Genomic DNA, 16,383 nt, shown 5'->3' on the forward strand with positions numbered 1-16,383 from the left:
TCTCATGAGGCCCTTATGCTAACTGGTATTAATGATGATTTGCTTCATGTTGATATAGTGAGTTGTATCAAATGGCTTGAGCTTAGGATGAGAAGGGTAGATAATGAGGCTTTCACGAGTTTGCTAGTTTTGGTATGACATTTTTGAACCGTGCGCAACAATAATATCTTGCATGGGAAGAGTACATTGTCTCACATTGTGCTTAATAATGCGAGTGGACTGCACTGTGACTTCTGTATACATAACTTAATCTAAAGGTTGATGTTACTGCTTAGGCCACAACTATCATGTTGGAGCTCATTGAAGGGGAGAAATATGAAGCTTAATGTTGATTTGGCCCTTAACATAGTGCGAGGAAGGGCGAGCCTTAGTGTGGTCATGTGTGATCCTGATGGCCTTGTGAGACACATAGATGGCATCATCGATCTCACTTGGGCTCAATTGCAACAATTACTATTGCAGCAACCAAGAAGACATGGATTTAAGCATGTTTAAATGTGTTTTTCCTCTATTTTAAGAGTTGGGGGATGTGTTATGAATAGAAGTATATTATTGACTAATGAAGCCTTTGCTTTGTTGATAAAGGCTAAGGCCTTGGGATATGATGACCTAGGTTCAACTTCCACTGCATAAACTATGTGAAGGTGTTTTTAGATTTATTTTGGCTTAAATTTTATAATGTATGAGTAATTTTCAGATTATTTTGACTTGACTCTAAATATATTTTTAATATTAGTTTGATTGTGCTGTATAATAATTAATTCCAACTATAATTAATTTAGAAACAGAAATTCACTTACACTAATATAAAAATTCAACAGTTAAATCACTAAAATATTAATAGTATAAAAAAATATAAACTACTTTAGTTGTTTAATTTTGTAGATCTCTCCCTTTAATTAACATATATATTACTTCTAATTTTACTTACATTTATTAACTTGAAAAAGAAAAAAGAAAGAAAACGCATCGAAGCGGCTTTGAGTATTGATAATCTGCAAATGCATTAATTAAGTTATCTACAAATAATTGCACTTTAATGGCAGAGTTTCACGAGTCCAGCTCTTATAAATTTATTGTGTTAAAGCTACCCAGCTGCATGTAAACTCAAATTTATGCAAAAGGTTAATATTTGTACTTACTTTATATCTTTTTTTCTTTTTTTTTTCTTTAGATATTTAAACTTGAAAATCATACGTCAAATTGGTAATTTTTAGTACTTTTTTACGCTATTAATTTTTGTAATTTTGACCTATCATTTAATGCCATGTGTCAAAAAGAATTTCAATCTATCTTAATTTCATCTATATTTTCAATTAATTAATTTTCCTTTTTCTTTCGCATCATACAGTTCTTCGAAAACTATTCAAGTAAATCAAGTTTTCTGTCTTGTTATTTTTTACACCCTTAATCTTCTGTCCATTTCCTAAAATTTTTTATCTAAATAAGAAACCATTCAACCAACCATAGAGATTTGGGATTTTTAAGAGATAATTTTGAAAGCATTTTTAAGAGAGCTCACCAAATAAGAAACAATGGTCAATTGATGTTGGAGAAATTAAGAATCAGAGTTTGAGATTTTTTGAAGATGAATACAATTTTTTTAACCTAAAATTTTTGGAGATGAAGACTTTTTTGAACCTTAACTGATTGTTATGGCCTCACTTCTTAGCTCTCACCTATATTAGGGCACAACACTATCAAATTGTCTTGGTTGGATTTGCGAGCTCCATCTCTCAACCTCAAAATAAGATGCAATGTTGATTCTTTCTGGTATGAAGAAGAAACAAAAGTAGAGAGATTGGGGATTAAGATATGGAATTTTGGGATATTGGTTTTTGATTATTAGAAAATGAAAATTAATTTTTGGCTGAAAATTAGAGAAGAATCGAAAGTGGAGAAGATGAATTAAATAATTATTTTTATTTTTATTTTTAATTAATATAAATTAAAAGAAAAGAATTTCACATTATGTATTTTTAATACACATGTAGTAATTTAATTGATTGTTTTAAATACAGTAAGTAAGAATAAAAAGTAGTAACTTAATTTATGATTTTTAAGTTTAAATACTAGTTAAAGTTGAAAAAGAAAAAAATATAAATACAAATTGTCAAGGTAAGAAGCTTTGAATATATGAACTTATATGCAAATTCCAAACAAAATTGGGAAGTCAATTCAAACTGCATCGATGTTGACGAAGTCTTATAAAAACCAGTCGAAAGCTTTTAACTCCATTCCATATTTAATAAAATCTAATATAATTGTTGGAAAGTTTTCATACAAAACAGAAAAGTGAGTAATTTTAAATTTGTATACAAGCAATTATTTAAAATAAAAACAATTAGATTATAAAGAAAAGAGGATGAAACACAAAATTTAAAATTGAGAAACAAACAGACCTGATCCCAATCAATTCAAACTTGGTAATTTGATTTTACCCAGGCGAGTAAAACCTTTTCCTTTTTTTATGTGTTGTTGTTGAAAGCGATCCAGAGCGGGAGTGGCAGGTTTCAGTAAGCATTAGCAGCATCAGCAATGACGTTGAAATTGAATATGTCTGACCCGCATCACACTCATTAAAACCAACTTCAATGATGCTGTTGATATTTCCACTTTTATTACTTATCCCCGGTTTTACCATAGCTACCATTTACTTTCTTTAATGAGGCAGGCAGACCAAATCATTAAAAATTAATAATGATTAATGATTTGGTTAGATTAAAGTGGGTTTAATGAAATTAAGCACATATTTTATTATTATTAATTATTCAAATTGGTAAAAATGAAAAAAGCGAGTGGTCTGCCGGCCTCACTGCTGCTCTATTACGGGCATCAAAATCCCCCATCTTTTCATTCATTAATCCCTTTCACAATCAGGTAGGAAATCACCACAACACCCTTAGAAAAACATAGCCATCATTTTAATAATAAATGTGCAAGATAGGGACAAAAACGTCATTATGAGATGAACGGGAGAAGGGGCCAGATTTACCCAACGGACAAACACTCCCCCTCCAGTTCTTCAATCACACACAAAAGTGCGCACGTTAGCTGCCTCCCCCACCCACAATCATCGTCACCCCGGAAACACCAAATCGTTAAAACAACCCCCCCCCCCCAAATAAAAAAACCTCAACATTTTTAAATTTTTAATTATTTTTAGGGAAAAGAAAATCCCATGCATTTATATATTGGATTTAATTTTAATGGCGTTTAGCTTAACCTGCGCATCGAGACCTCCCTGACTCCTATACTGAAATCACTGACCACTGCCTTAAATGGATCTGTGTGCGCACTGCAACGCTTCTTTATAACTTCTCGTAACTTCCCCCTCCGCCTTTCACCTTCTATATTTCTCCGTTTCTATGTCATTTCGAAAACGTTCCGTTTCGAGCTCCGATCGGGTCTCACATTCCCTCGGATCCGGCCTGGTTCTTCCCCAATCGGAGCTTCTCCTACTGCTCTTCCGCTGCTTCTCTTTGTCCCGGGCATTTATTTGAATCCGATCCAACGTCGTCGTCTTAAATGTAAGATTTGTTTGTTTGTTGTTGTTATTGCTTTTAAGTTTGGAAAGAGATGAATCCTCTGTGCTGCATTGCTCCGGTTTCCATCGATCGTGACCGAGCTAACCCGGTGGTTACCAAATCGGGTCCGCAATGTCAGCTAAGCATCGAACCTTCCGTCAGAACAGTTAACTATTCGAAACCGAGTTTCTCCTCACAAGTCTCCTCAGTCAACGCCGACACTGACAGATCCTCGCCGTCGGTAATGAATCACACCTCCATGGCAATATTCGACGAACCTATTATCGGAGAGGTTAACGCCGCCCACGGCGTCGCCGGGATCCTGTACAAATGGGTGAATTATGGAAAGGGATGGAGGTCGCGGTGGTTCGTTTTGGAAGACGGAGTTCTCTCGTATTATAAGATTCACGGACCTGATAAGATTTTGATGAGTCCATCAAGGGAGAAGAGCGTACGAGTGATCGGCGAGGACTCGGTCCGGTATATGAGGAAAGCTAACTGGAGTAGCAATCGGGTTAACTCGGTGACAACTCAGTGCAAGCCGTTTGGTGAAATCCATTTGAAGGTTATTTTGCTTTCTCCCTTTTATCACTCAGTTCTGATTTCATTTCCGCTTTTTATGTTATTCTTATTGCCGTGGCAAAAGGGCCGGTTCTTTCGGTATTTTATTTGAAGGAAAAAGAATATACGTACCATAAACTTTCCCTTTTTGTAATTTTTAATTCTTCATATGTAGTCGTTGATGCATGCCTTGAAATTTAGTACTAGAAAATTATGTTGGAAATTCTTTAGCATTATTTCTTCCTATGCCACTTTCCTTCAATAGAGCCACTAGGAAGGTCCCATCGGACCGAAGCTAGAGACCGCGAAAGATCGGAGGATTAGTAATAGAGAAGAGAAGGTTCTTTTGGGTTAATTCTCAAAAAAGAAAATTCTGTGCTTGGATGCTTTGAAGTATGGAATAATTGTTTTTGCGAAAGTCTGCTTGTATGGTTTCTAATGTAGAGATTTCTAAGTCCCTGAGGGGTGTCCATATAGTAGATTAGCCCTTTACATACTTCTTTTGTCCATTATTGCGGCCATAACCATCGAAATATAGTTTCAGACATCCTCTTGGAGGATTAGTGGGAGTAAAGAGAAGATCCTTTTGGGTTCATTGTTAAAAAAAGAGAAGGAAATTCTGAGCTTGGATGCTTTGAAGTATGCAAGTACTTGTTTCTGCAAAAGTCTGTTTCTATGGTTTCTAATATTAAGATCACTAACATTTGCAGAAAGTCTATATAGTAGACTAGCTTTTTACATGCTTCCTTTTCCCGTTATTGTGGCAATAAGCCACCCAAATGTAATTCCGGACATTCTCTTGCAGTTGCATCATTCTGATGAACTCTTTGGAGAAAGATCAATAAGAAAGTAGACATCATTTCTAATGAGAATCAGACTGCGAAATCAGCCTACTTTATTGAAGCATGACACATACACAAGTTCTACACTTATTTTTTTTAATTAAAAAAAAAGACGATGCCCATCAGAAAGCTAAAACACACTTTGACCAAAAAAAGAAAAGAGAAAGCACATTTCAAGAGAAAGAAAGACAATGCCCTAATTCATATCATTGTTTCAACAATGAGTACTTCTCTTGCCATCCTCCACCGCTTTGACTGGCTCTTAGAAAATTAGGTTCTAATATATTTTATTCTGTTTTTGGGGAAAGATGGCTGAAAAGTTTGGAAAATAATGCTCAGGTTTCTTCGATTCGTGCAAGCAAGTCAGATGATAAAAGGCTGACCATATTCACGGGAACAAAGACTCTTCATTTGCGATGTGTGTCAAGAGAGGACAGAACTGCATGGATTGAGGCCTTGCTGGCTGCTAAAGATCTTTTCCCTAGAGTGCTGTCAAGTAATGATTTTCAACCTTCTGAGGATGTTGTCATCTCAACTGATAAGCTAAGGTCACGCTTATTACAGGAAGGCATTGGTGAGGCAGTCATTAAAGACTGTGAGTCAATAATGCTTTTAGAACTTTCTGAGATGCAAAATCAGCTCAAGGCCCTTCAACGCAAACATATTAAGTTACTGGACACCTTGCGGCAATTAGAGGTACATTTGATTTGCCATTGTAGAATTGCATGATTCAGTAATCAAATATATGGAAGAAAGAAGATAGCATTGACCTGTATTCTTTAAACTCTCTTCCGATATGCCCTTGTAGCTTGAGTTGATATGAATTATCTAATGTTCTGCCTATATCATAGATTGTGGTGTTGGTAATTTGATCTTGATGTAAGATATATGACACAGCAACTTAAGAATCAGTTGAATTTGTTTTGGACACTTTATTAGTATGTTCTGCCAATCTCATAGATTGTGGTGTTTGTAATTTGGTCTTAAGATATTTGAAACAGCATTTAAGAATCACTTTAATTTGGTTTAGACGCTTAATTAGTATGTTACTATGCATGAATAAATTTATAGGAGGCTATCACAATAACGAAAATCTCCCTTATTTTTAAATGTTGTATTTTACTAAAATATGCAGAGCCATTTTCCCTTTTCACCTATTGCCTTGTATTTTCATATTCGTTTACTTGTCTTATGAAGTTATATTATCTACATGAGTCTTTTCTTGAATATGAATAAAGTCAACTCTGTAAAAATTTTCTTTTGATGTGTAATTTCCATCTTCTGACTTGTTTGCAGACTGAGAAATTAGAGCTGGAAACTACTGTAGTTGATGAAACAAAGGAACGCAAGTCATATTGTGGACGATTTAGTGGTTAGATTTGCTTTTAATTATAGTAAATTTCTTTTTGTAATTCCCCCCCTTTCACATGTCAGTCTGTGTAACATTTATTAAGCATTGCAGAATTATTTGTGGGCAAATTATTATTTCATAATTTTAAGTGGGAAATTTGATTGGGAGCCCTAGATCACATGTTGGTTGAATGATTGCTTGATTGACTGCAGGAAGATTTAGCTAAATTACTCTAGAAAAGTGACTTTTCCATGAAGAGAAGTTACATGATTAGATTCTTTTCCTTACCCAGTGTTCTGTAGATATAGAAGTTGAACAACTCTCTTGCTTTATGTTTCAGATTTCTACTCTGTCATGTCAGAAGGTAGTGCAACTGATTCTGATGCGGATAATGAAAGTCAAGATGGTGCAGATGTTGAAACAGATGAAGATGATGGAATATATTTTGATACAAATGACTTTTTGTCTTCAGAAGCTTTAAGAAGTGCTTCCTATCGGTGTAGAGAAAGTGGAAGTGGCTGTGTGTTTGACAAAGATGCTTCATTTTCTGATTGTGTGTGGGGGCCTGAAAAGGAAATCAGGATCATTCAATATCCTTATGTCAAAAGAAGGGATAACCTGCCAGAACCAAAGGAGAAAGAGAAGCCAGTTGGCTTGTGGTCTATTATCAAGGATAATATCGGAAAGGATTTATCTGGTGTCTGTCTTCCTGTGTACTTTAATGAACCACTCTCTTCACTGCAGAAATGCTTTGAGGATTTGGAGTATTCATACTTGGTTGATCGAGCCTTGGAATGGGGAAAGCAGGTCAGGTCCTCAGCTCTGCTTTCTTTTGTGGCAAAGAAGTTTTAAAGCATGATCTGCTAGTTTCTTTAATCCAGGTAGATTATATACTGACTTTATGTAGATTAGCATATTAGAAGGTGCCAATACACTTTAGGCTTTTAGTTTGAAGTTGTCTCCTTTATCATTAACAGTTGCTTAGTGACCTTTACTAGTTATTGAGTATCATTGGCTCTTAAACTATTTTTTTCTCATCTAACAGAATAAATAAATAGCATGAAAACAATGGAGGAAAAGCAAGAATGAAAGTAATAATTGAAGATGCTTTTTCCTGATAGTTATCTCTTATGCAACGAGAAATCTGTATATGCACCACTGCTGGCTTCATAACTCATTTCTGCGGGTTGGATTTGTTGGGGAACCTGTACATAATTTCATTGCCTGATTTTCTCATCCTAGATTGCTGCTTTAAAATAGTTTCCCATCCTCTTTCAAGATTTTATTGCTTTTTATGGGGGACATCCTTCCACTGTATATAGGGGGTTGTCTTATTTGATGGGCTATTTATCCATAGATATCTCCTTCTACCACTCTTCTGCAATAAACATCATTCCCACCCTTTCTTTAAACCTTTTTCATGGGGTAAGACTAGATTGACCAAACATTGGGAAAATACAAGGAAATAAATGCAGTATAGTCTATGAGATCTGTTCTACTGCTGGAATCTTAAATTACTATAAAACTATTATTTTACAAGACTCAAAATGTAAATGGACCCAAGCTAATCAATTTACTTACTGAACTAGCTATCTTATTGTTTTCATGTATGATCAGGTAGGAATAATATGCACTTTTTGAGACATGCCTGTGGTTTTCTTCTACATTGTGTTTTATTGTTTTCTCCCAGGAAAAATAAATGCTGCTAGCATTAAAGTAAAAAGCAGTTCGGAGAAGAAATATCCTGAAGAAAGATAAAATTTCCTACTCCAAAGAATTGTTAGCTTTAAAATCTCAAAAATTTGGGAAAAGAAATATCATTAGAAAAAAGTAAAAGTAACCTGCGGCTGCCACCTTTTCTCTTGAACGTCTTTATGAACATCTTTCACTACCATTGTTTTCTGACATTTTCTACTACATATGGTCTGTTGCTTGATTAGATGGATATTGATGCCTTGCAGGAAGATGTTTTGTGGTAGGGGCATTATATGATGTCCCTTCCCTAGCATTTTACAAATATATGACCACTCAATGCCACATAGTGTCTTAAGAAATTTCCAGAAATTGTCCATATTTGTGATGCAGTTCTTTCCAAGTTATTCCTTTCTTTCATACTCTAAAATTGTAGATGCAGAATACTAATTTTGTTGCAGGTTTATTAGACATTAAATTAATAAGGAAAATGCTAGTATTTCAGCTCTGTGATTGTTTCCAACTTGTCCAGGAATATGTGGGTCCGTATTCTTTTTCTTTTTTTGGCTGCTAAATGTCTAATTGTTGCCGTGGTGTTTAAGTTACTTTCTTAGGTTCCAGGTGTAAGGAATTCATAGGAGCTTTTAATGAGTTTGTTTATGTTATAATTGAGTGCCAGTGATTGTTGACATTCTGCAGGAAAATGACTTGATGAGAATTCTAAATGTTGCGGCATTTGCTGTATCTGGTTATGCATCGACAGAAGGTCGGCAGTGCAAACCTTTCAATCCACTTCTTGGAGAGACCTATGAGGCTGACTATCCAGATAAAGGACTTCGTTTCTTCTCTGAAAAGGTATGCTATGTTGGATTAAGTAGTTCTTGGCTAAATTAATCTGAAACTTTGATGGAAAGATAAACAAAATGCCTCTGTTGCTCATGGTTGAAATAGGCCAGTTTGTATGAGGTAGTTATATGACATTCAATCTAACAATTGGTTTGATAAGCTGCTTGCTTCCAGGTGAGTCACCACCCAATGATTGTCGCCTGTCACTGTGAGGGTAGAGGCTGGAAATTCTGGGCAGATTCCAATCTCAAAGGAAAATTTTGGGGACGATCTATTCAACTCGATCCTGTTGGTATTCTAACTTTGCAGTTTGAGGATGGAGAGACTTTTCAGTGGAGCAAAGTTACCACGTCCATATACAACATTATCCTTGGTAAAATCTATTGTGATCACTATGGTACCATGCGCATAAAAGGCAGTGGCAATTACTCTTGCAAGCTCAAGTTCAAGGAGCAGTCTATCATAGACCGAAATCCCCATCAGGTCATATTTTATTCTCCTTAATGGAATGGTAAACCAAGCTTCATCGAGTATATTCCATAAGTTACATAGTTTCTGTAATGGTGGACAAGCTCATGATTTGTTTTCTGGTCCACTCTTTACCTCTTGGAAGCAGTTCTAAACGCCAATTGATATGTTGATTCATTGTTATTTTACTTCCTTCTATCGTTAAAATATTATAAAATTTTGGGAATGAGAGGTTTCAGTTGGCCAGAAACATGCAAAATTTTCATAAAGTGATAGTGAACAATTTTGGGGTTCTGTTTTATGCCAAAGTTGTGCACGGTTGTTTGAAACCTTTTACGCATTGAATGATTATTAACAGTTCTGGTTGACCATAATCTGAAGAAAGAAAAAAATTGATGGTTTCTCTTCAATAATTTCAGGTTCATGGATTTGTGCAAGACAATAGGACAGGGGAAAAGGTTGCCATGTTGGTGGGGAAATGGGATGAAGCTATGTATTATGTGCTGGGAGATCCAACTATGAAGCCAAAAGGGTATGACCCAATGACGGAAGCTGTGTTGCTGTGGGAAAGAGACAAATCTGCTACTAAGACAAGATACAATCTTACCCCTTTTGCAATATCCTTAAATGAATTAACTCCTGATTTATTGGAAAAATTGCCTCCAACGGACTCAAGACTGAGGCCAGACCAGAGACACTTGGAGAACGGAGAATATGAAATGGCAAATGCGGAGAAGCTGCGGTTGGAACAGTTACAGAGACAGGTATTTACTTTTACAGTGTTTTCTTTGTTGAGTTCAACGGGTAATGGCCATAGGATCTGAACCTTGCATGGGTACTTGAGAAATATCACAGGCATGAATGTTTAGTACTTAGTTTGACAGAACGTGTGTTTTTTCTGTAAACAAAAGAGTTGGAATGGTCCTTTGATGACTTTTTTGTCCATTGTTGCCTGCAACCTAAGAAAAAAGAAGGGATTGTAGATGTTGGGATTGAATCCTAAATCAACTGAATGCCACCGCTTAAGGGTAGATGCATGAACCAATTAATCTAAACTTCGGTTTCATCCTCAAGGGACCATGGTGATGAGATTGAGGATCCAAACTAACTCCACTTGATTTATTTGATTTGACATGGATTTAGGCAAGGAAATTACAAGAAAGAGGATGGCAGCCAAGATGGTTTAACAAGGATGAAGATGGTTGTTATCGATACATTGGAGGATACTGGGAAGCAAGAGAGAAAAGGAAATGGGATGGAATCCCTGATATATTCGGCCAGTGTAGCGGTAGTAGTCATAATTCACCTTCATGTTTGATCGAAGAGTGAGTAAGCTATATTTTGTTTCTGCTTGCTCGGCTTATATTTTGGTTATTATTTATATCTTTGTCCCGTCTCATTTCTTGTCTACGAAGATGATGATTATGACAACTCATGAGTCTAGATAGATGTAAGCCTAATGAGCTTTTACTTGGGGTGCAATTGCTTTGTCAAATTCAGCTCTATTAGATGCCCTTCCTCTGGGCAGTAGTAATCCATGAAAACATCAACTGAATTGCATATTTTCCCCTTTTATCTTATAATCTATAATATATGTATATGTGAAGAATTTCTTCTCGGTGCAAATGAGCAATGATAGGACTTACAATTTTCAGGGCCATGGCCTGCAAAACCTTTTGGATTTCCTAAAAGATCTTCCTGCATAAAACTGCAGCATAGTAGTTCATACATGTGGTGAGAACTTCAACACTACTACCCCGTAAACCTTTTTTTTTTTAAATATGTTTTGAAAATACCTTACATTAATTTTTGACTTCCTATTGCTTAAATTCATCTCCGTATGTAGTTTCATTTTCTAAATTTGATTACACTTTTTATGTTGTCTGCTAAGTTAATACATACAATGCCTATAATGAAAAGAAAAAAAAACCATTATAATATTTAATGTAAGTTATAAATTTAACTTATTTTTTAAATCGTATATGCTTTTTTTTCTGCAATACTGAATACTTCTAAGCATATTTTAATTATTTTAATTAAATTATTAAACTTCGACATAGAAACTTAATTTTTTATTAAGTTTTTATATTGATGGGCGTTAAAACCATTAAATATAAATTTTTATTATAAAATAACAATAATTAGTAGTATAGAGCAATAGGGTCGAATGTATAGAGATTATTTAATTTCATCTTTTTTCGAGACCAGGATCAATGTCGCAGTAACAGTCGTGTTCACCGATTGAGCACGACTTATGTGTAGAAATGTTGAAAATAAAAATAAAAATGTGAGGTTTAAATTAGTTAAGATAATAAAAGAAGAAAATATGAAAAATAAAATAAAACAAATACAAAAATACAAAAATAAATAAATTTTAAAAAATAAATAAATGGATAAATAAAATATTTTTTAGCCTTAGTCTTGGTGCACTCTAATCTTGAATCGATCCTTGAAATAGATTTTCTCTTTCAAACAATAAATGCGGGAAAGGAGAAAAAAAATAGAGAAATTATTAAATGCGAAAGGTAAAGTGTGTTTAATTGATTGTAGTCATTAAAGTGTTTATATACACTTTTAGTGTTAAAATTTAGTTAGATTTTTTCTAAATATTATCACTATATATTATCACTAAATAATTCAAATTTTAAAAATTAAATTTAAACTAGAATTTAAATTAATTACAGAGTTGTAATAATATTAAAAATCCTTCAATTTTTACCCAGCCACTTTTTAAAAAAAAATTCAACCCTTCAATTTTTATCCAGTCATCTTTGAATCTTCAATCTTTCAATTAAGCCCTCCTCTTTACTTTTTGTTCCAATTTAGCCCCTTTTTGTAAGAGTTTGAATTCAGCACACCAACTTCATTCTTGATAAGAAAAAATCCAAATTTAATAGCATTTTATTCGATAATTAGTCAAAAATAAATATATTAAAAATATGAATTTATCTTGCTATCAAATTCCCCCTACTCAGCTAATGCTTGTCCTCAAGCATGATATCCGCTAAAAATAATTCGTTAATCCCTTTCAAAATCAATTGTTAAATACAAGCAATAAGCATTTTATAAAATCTCGAACAGTATGTCAAATTCAACTATTTCACTAGATTTAGAGTTAATCAAACATGCGATCATACCCAATATATACTTTCATTTATATATTTTTTATTATTTATTTAGTTTTTCAAACGTAGACAATCCAAGTACCTCACTCCGGTTACTCAACCCGACACATGTGCAGCTTTGTTTTTTTACTAATATGAACACTTTTTTCTTATAAGAAACTGCTGGTTTATCCTTCCAGTTTAGGTGAATGCATCCTCCTGAAATTGGACGATCTGTAGAGCTTAAGGGTGTGTTTGGATAGCTATGTAATTGGATGAAAAGAAAAACTTTTGTAATTATAAAGAATCCAAGTTTCATAATTTAAATTAAAAATATTAATTTATATAATTTAAAAAATATTAATTATTATAAAAATTATTAATACAATTAAATTTTTTTCTAAATAATAACAAATATTAAAATTAAATCATTATATAATAAGTTAATCTAATAAAATAGTTGATAATACGATTACTAATAAAAAATTAGAGCTTTTATTATATAATATTTATAATATTTAACATTTATAAAAGGAATTTAAAAAAATGTTGAATAACTTTTAGAAAAGTTTTTATAAAAATTTATAATATAATTATAACTTTATAAAATATACGTATTTATTTTTAGGTCATATATTTATGAGTCTGTATATTCATCACTAGAATTGAGGATTGAACAAACATGTATACATTTTGTCAGAATCAGCCAAACATATTAAGGCACTAAATTTTTTTTGTAACATTAATTTGGGTAGTTTGCATTATTTTTTATCCAAAAGAATAAATTAAAATAAAGTATTATCTAACTTTGAAAATTTTAATATAATTTATTTTTTTTATAATATAAATTTTTGTAATAAATTTATAAAATACATGTAATTATAGTTATAATCTAATTTTTATGACTTGTATAATATAACTTCTAAAAAATAATATTTAAATATTTATAATTTGCTTATACATGTTTATGTTTTTAATATAAATTTTATAATTTGTATAAAACGTATTTGGATATGGGTGTTTAAAAATTACACGAGTGTTTGGGAAGTCTTGAATGTAATTATATACGTAACTACTCTAATTCTCAGCCCTCATAAGAATTGGAAAGTGTAATTGAGGGTGTTTCAATTACACTCAATTCGATGGAACCCACCAATTACGATGATTATCCAAATGTACTACATTTATATAATTACAAACAATTACATCAAAATCTAATTACCAAGTGAGTTTCTAAATTCACCCTAAATAAATTATAATAATGCGCCGTCCGCCTAACAAAAGCACACTTTTTATGATAAAAGCTTTATCAAATACTTGCTTTTGTAATCAAAAGTGTTTTTCCTGTTGTAAAGCCAAAAGTTGGTTGATATTTAAATGTTATATTTAAATGTTTTTGGTTTAGAGGTTTTGATATGAATTTATCAACATATTTCTTATTTTCATTATAACTATTAACTTTTAATTGCTTAAAGGAGTTTCGATATCCATCTGTCCATTGGAATGGATCCTTGAGGCTGGCAAACATTTATCAACCAACCTTGAAACAAACTTGTTTAAAGAAATAATTTTCCCATTAAGCTTTTAAATCTCTTTCATGTTCTTTGGTAGGCTGAGGTTCATCCTAATGCTGCTTGATGGACATGGGTACACAAGAGATTGCTTCAATGTCTTATTTTCCAAGAACCTGCCCATAAACAGGTTCGCCAATTACTTGAAACTCGTGATGGAATGTTGTGGCAATTGCAAATATCACGCCTGAGCTGAGTCTTTCAATGTCATTGAAAATTCCTTGCACTTAACTTTTTTTGAAGCCTCAAATATATTCATGTGATTCACATAATGTGCTAAATGGTCTTGAGGGTCTCATCAACCATCATACATCATTTTGGGAAATTTAAATGTGGGGAACATGATGCTGCAATATTTTTTTTAGCTAATGACTCATTTTTATACTTCTTCACTAATCCAAAGGATTCCATTTTTTTGAAAATAATGCAAATGTTTCTTTAACATCTCTACTTTTTATGTAACACCCTTATACACAATTTGACTACCTAATTGGATATAGAAATGCTACATTTGAGTACCAGAGTGGTCTTGGCTAAATCATTTAGTTCTTTCTCTTATATGATCATATCTAACACTTATTAGTGGTTTACTATCATAATCCAACCATATAAGATCAATTCGGGTAAAATTTTTCAGTAAAACCTTGTTTTAGGGGCTTATTTTACTCAAAACAAGGCCAAGGTATCGATACCTTGCTCAAGGTATCGATAATTCCCCTTAAATATTGATATTTCTGGCTTGGTATCAATACCAAATTGGTATTCTGGAGTTCTTTTCAGGTTTAGGTCAATTTACCACTTAAGTCCTTCATGTTTTACCCTTTTAAGCCCCTGTTTAATACTTTAATATTACCATTTTAATTCACCACACAAACATACATATCATCTTGTAATATCAATCTTTATCTAGCTTAGCTAAGCATACTTTAATTTCGAATAATTCAAGGAATCAACAAAATTTATAAAATCTTACATTTTAGTCCTTCTAATATTTAACTTTAATAATTCTTTAACAAACCTATGTACATGCCATATCTAAACCAAAGTATTTAAGTCTTACTCTTTTTCGAGGTTGGCGGATGTAATGAGATGAGTTGAGGTCGATTTTTCTGAATCCAATGCTCGATGTCTAACTTGTACCTACGAGTTAGAAAATAATGCATTAAGTTTATGATACCTTAGTAAGTACCCATTATCTCAAAATCTATTAAATTCTTTAATTCCTAATATTTCATATCTTTGCTTATTTACCATATTTCATCTTAATTTCTTATTATTATACTTATTTATCAATTTTTAATTATTTTACAATTTGGTCCTTATGACAACATTTTAACAAATAAAATTTACTACTCTTGTTCATACATGTATCATGATTCACCAATTAACATAAATTCCATAATTCATCACTAACACTTATCATTTCTTTCACATATTATTTTTACACTTTTGACATATTAGTCCAAATCTTTCTTATAATTCCATTAAACACATTCACAATATCTCAAAGTCCTTTCATATATAATTTTTTCACATTTTTCTCTTCTTATACTTACCACGAATTCTCCATTAGCCCATGCTAAACACATTGAACCAAATGGATACTCGGAACATATCAGATAACATGAAGCACTGAAGTGTTGTAACACAAAGCACAAAAGTGCAATATCATGAAGCACTGAAGTGTTATAACACAAAGCACCGAAGTGCAATAACACGAAGCACCGAAGTGTTGTAACACAAAGCACAAAAGTGCAATAACACGAAGCACTGAAGTGCTAAATTCACGTAGATCACGATAAACATGGGAGCACTCGAGTTCCTATGGCATGCCAACTATATTCACGAAGTTCAATACTAGTATACATGCGCATTTCACAATACTGAGTTTATATCATTTAAAAACGAATACTTTATTTCACGAATATCACGATTTAATTATACTTTTGTCACATATTCAATTAAATTTCCATTTTCACAATTTACACAATATTTGTTGTAACACCCCTTACCCGAGACCATTTTCGGAGTCGAGCATGAGGCGTTACTTGACTTAACTTAAAAGTTCGGGGCATAAAAATTTACTTTTAAAAGTTATTTCACTGTTCATAATAAGGTTGTCCACCTACACAATAGTCACTAAATCAATTATAACGCGAGCTACGAAACTTGAAATTTAGATCCGTAAATTTTCACTGAAAATAGACTCATATATCTTTTTAACATAAAGTTTTCAGAATTTTTGGTCCAGCCAATTAGTACAGTTTATTATTTAAAGTCTCCCCTATTTCACTGATCGACTGTCCTGACCTCTCGTCACTAAAATTCAATTATCTCATTGTACAGACTTCATATAGTGTTCTCACTTGTATATACAAAAAATAAACTCAATAAGGAATCTAGAAATATAAATTAAAACTC

General features: G+C 32.8%; 1 protein-coding gene across 1 annotated transcript; it reads left to right on the top strand.

Moving 5' to 3' along the window:
- Window positions 1–2,975: 2,975 nt before the first annotated feature.
- On the top strand, window positions 2,976–10,842 carry LOC107909740 (oxysterol-binding protein-related protein 1D). Its single transcript, XM_016837378.2, has 8 exons — window positions 2,976–4,092; window positions 5,270–5,626; window positions 6,227–6,302; window positions 6,622–7,088; window positions 8,673–8,828; window positions 8,994–9,302; window positions 9,707–10,051; window positions 10,431–10,842. Exons 1-8 carry the CDS (start codon window positions 3,580–3,582, stop codon window positions 10,614–10,616), a joined length of 2,409 nt encoding a protein of 802 aa, XP_016692867.2. The 5' UTR covers window positions 2,976–3,579; the 3' UTR covers window positions 10,617–10,842.
- Window positions 10,843–16,383: the final 5,541 nt, after the last annotated feature.

The sequence above is a fragment of the Gossypium hirsutum genome, chromosome D02, assembly GCF_007990345.1.
Source record: "Gossypium hirsutum isolate 1008001.06 chromosome D02, Gossypium_hirsutum_v2.1, whole genome shotgun sequence".
Lineage (NCBI taxonomy): Eukaryota > Viridiplantae > Streptophyta > Magnoliopsida > Malvales > Malvaceae > Gossypium > Gossypium hirsutum.

Excerpts from the sequence above, each read along its gene's own strand:
- LOC107909740 (XM_016837378.2), top strand. The coding sequence starts at position 3,580 with ATGAATCCTCTGTGCTGCATTGCTCCGGTTTCCATCGATCGTGACCGA. Across the intron at positions 5,627-6,226 it reads ACACCTTGCGGCAATTAGAG|ACTGAGAAATTAGAGCTGGA; the intron begins GTACATTTGATT and ends ACTTGTTTGCAG. Across the intron at positions 8,829-8,993 it reads TTCGTTTCTTCTCTGAAAAG|GTGAGTCACCACCCAATGAT; the intron begins GTATGCTATGTT and ends GCTTGCTTCCAG.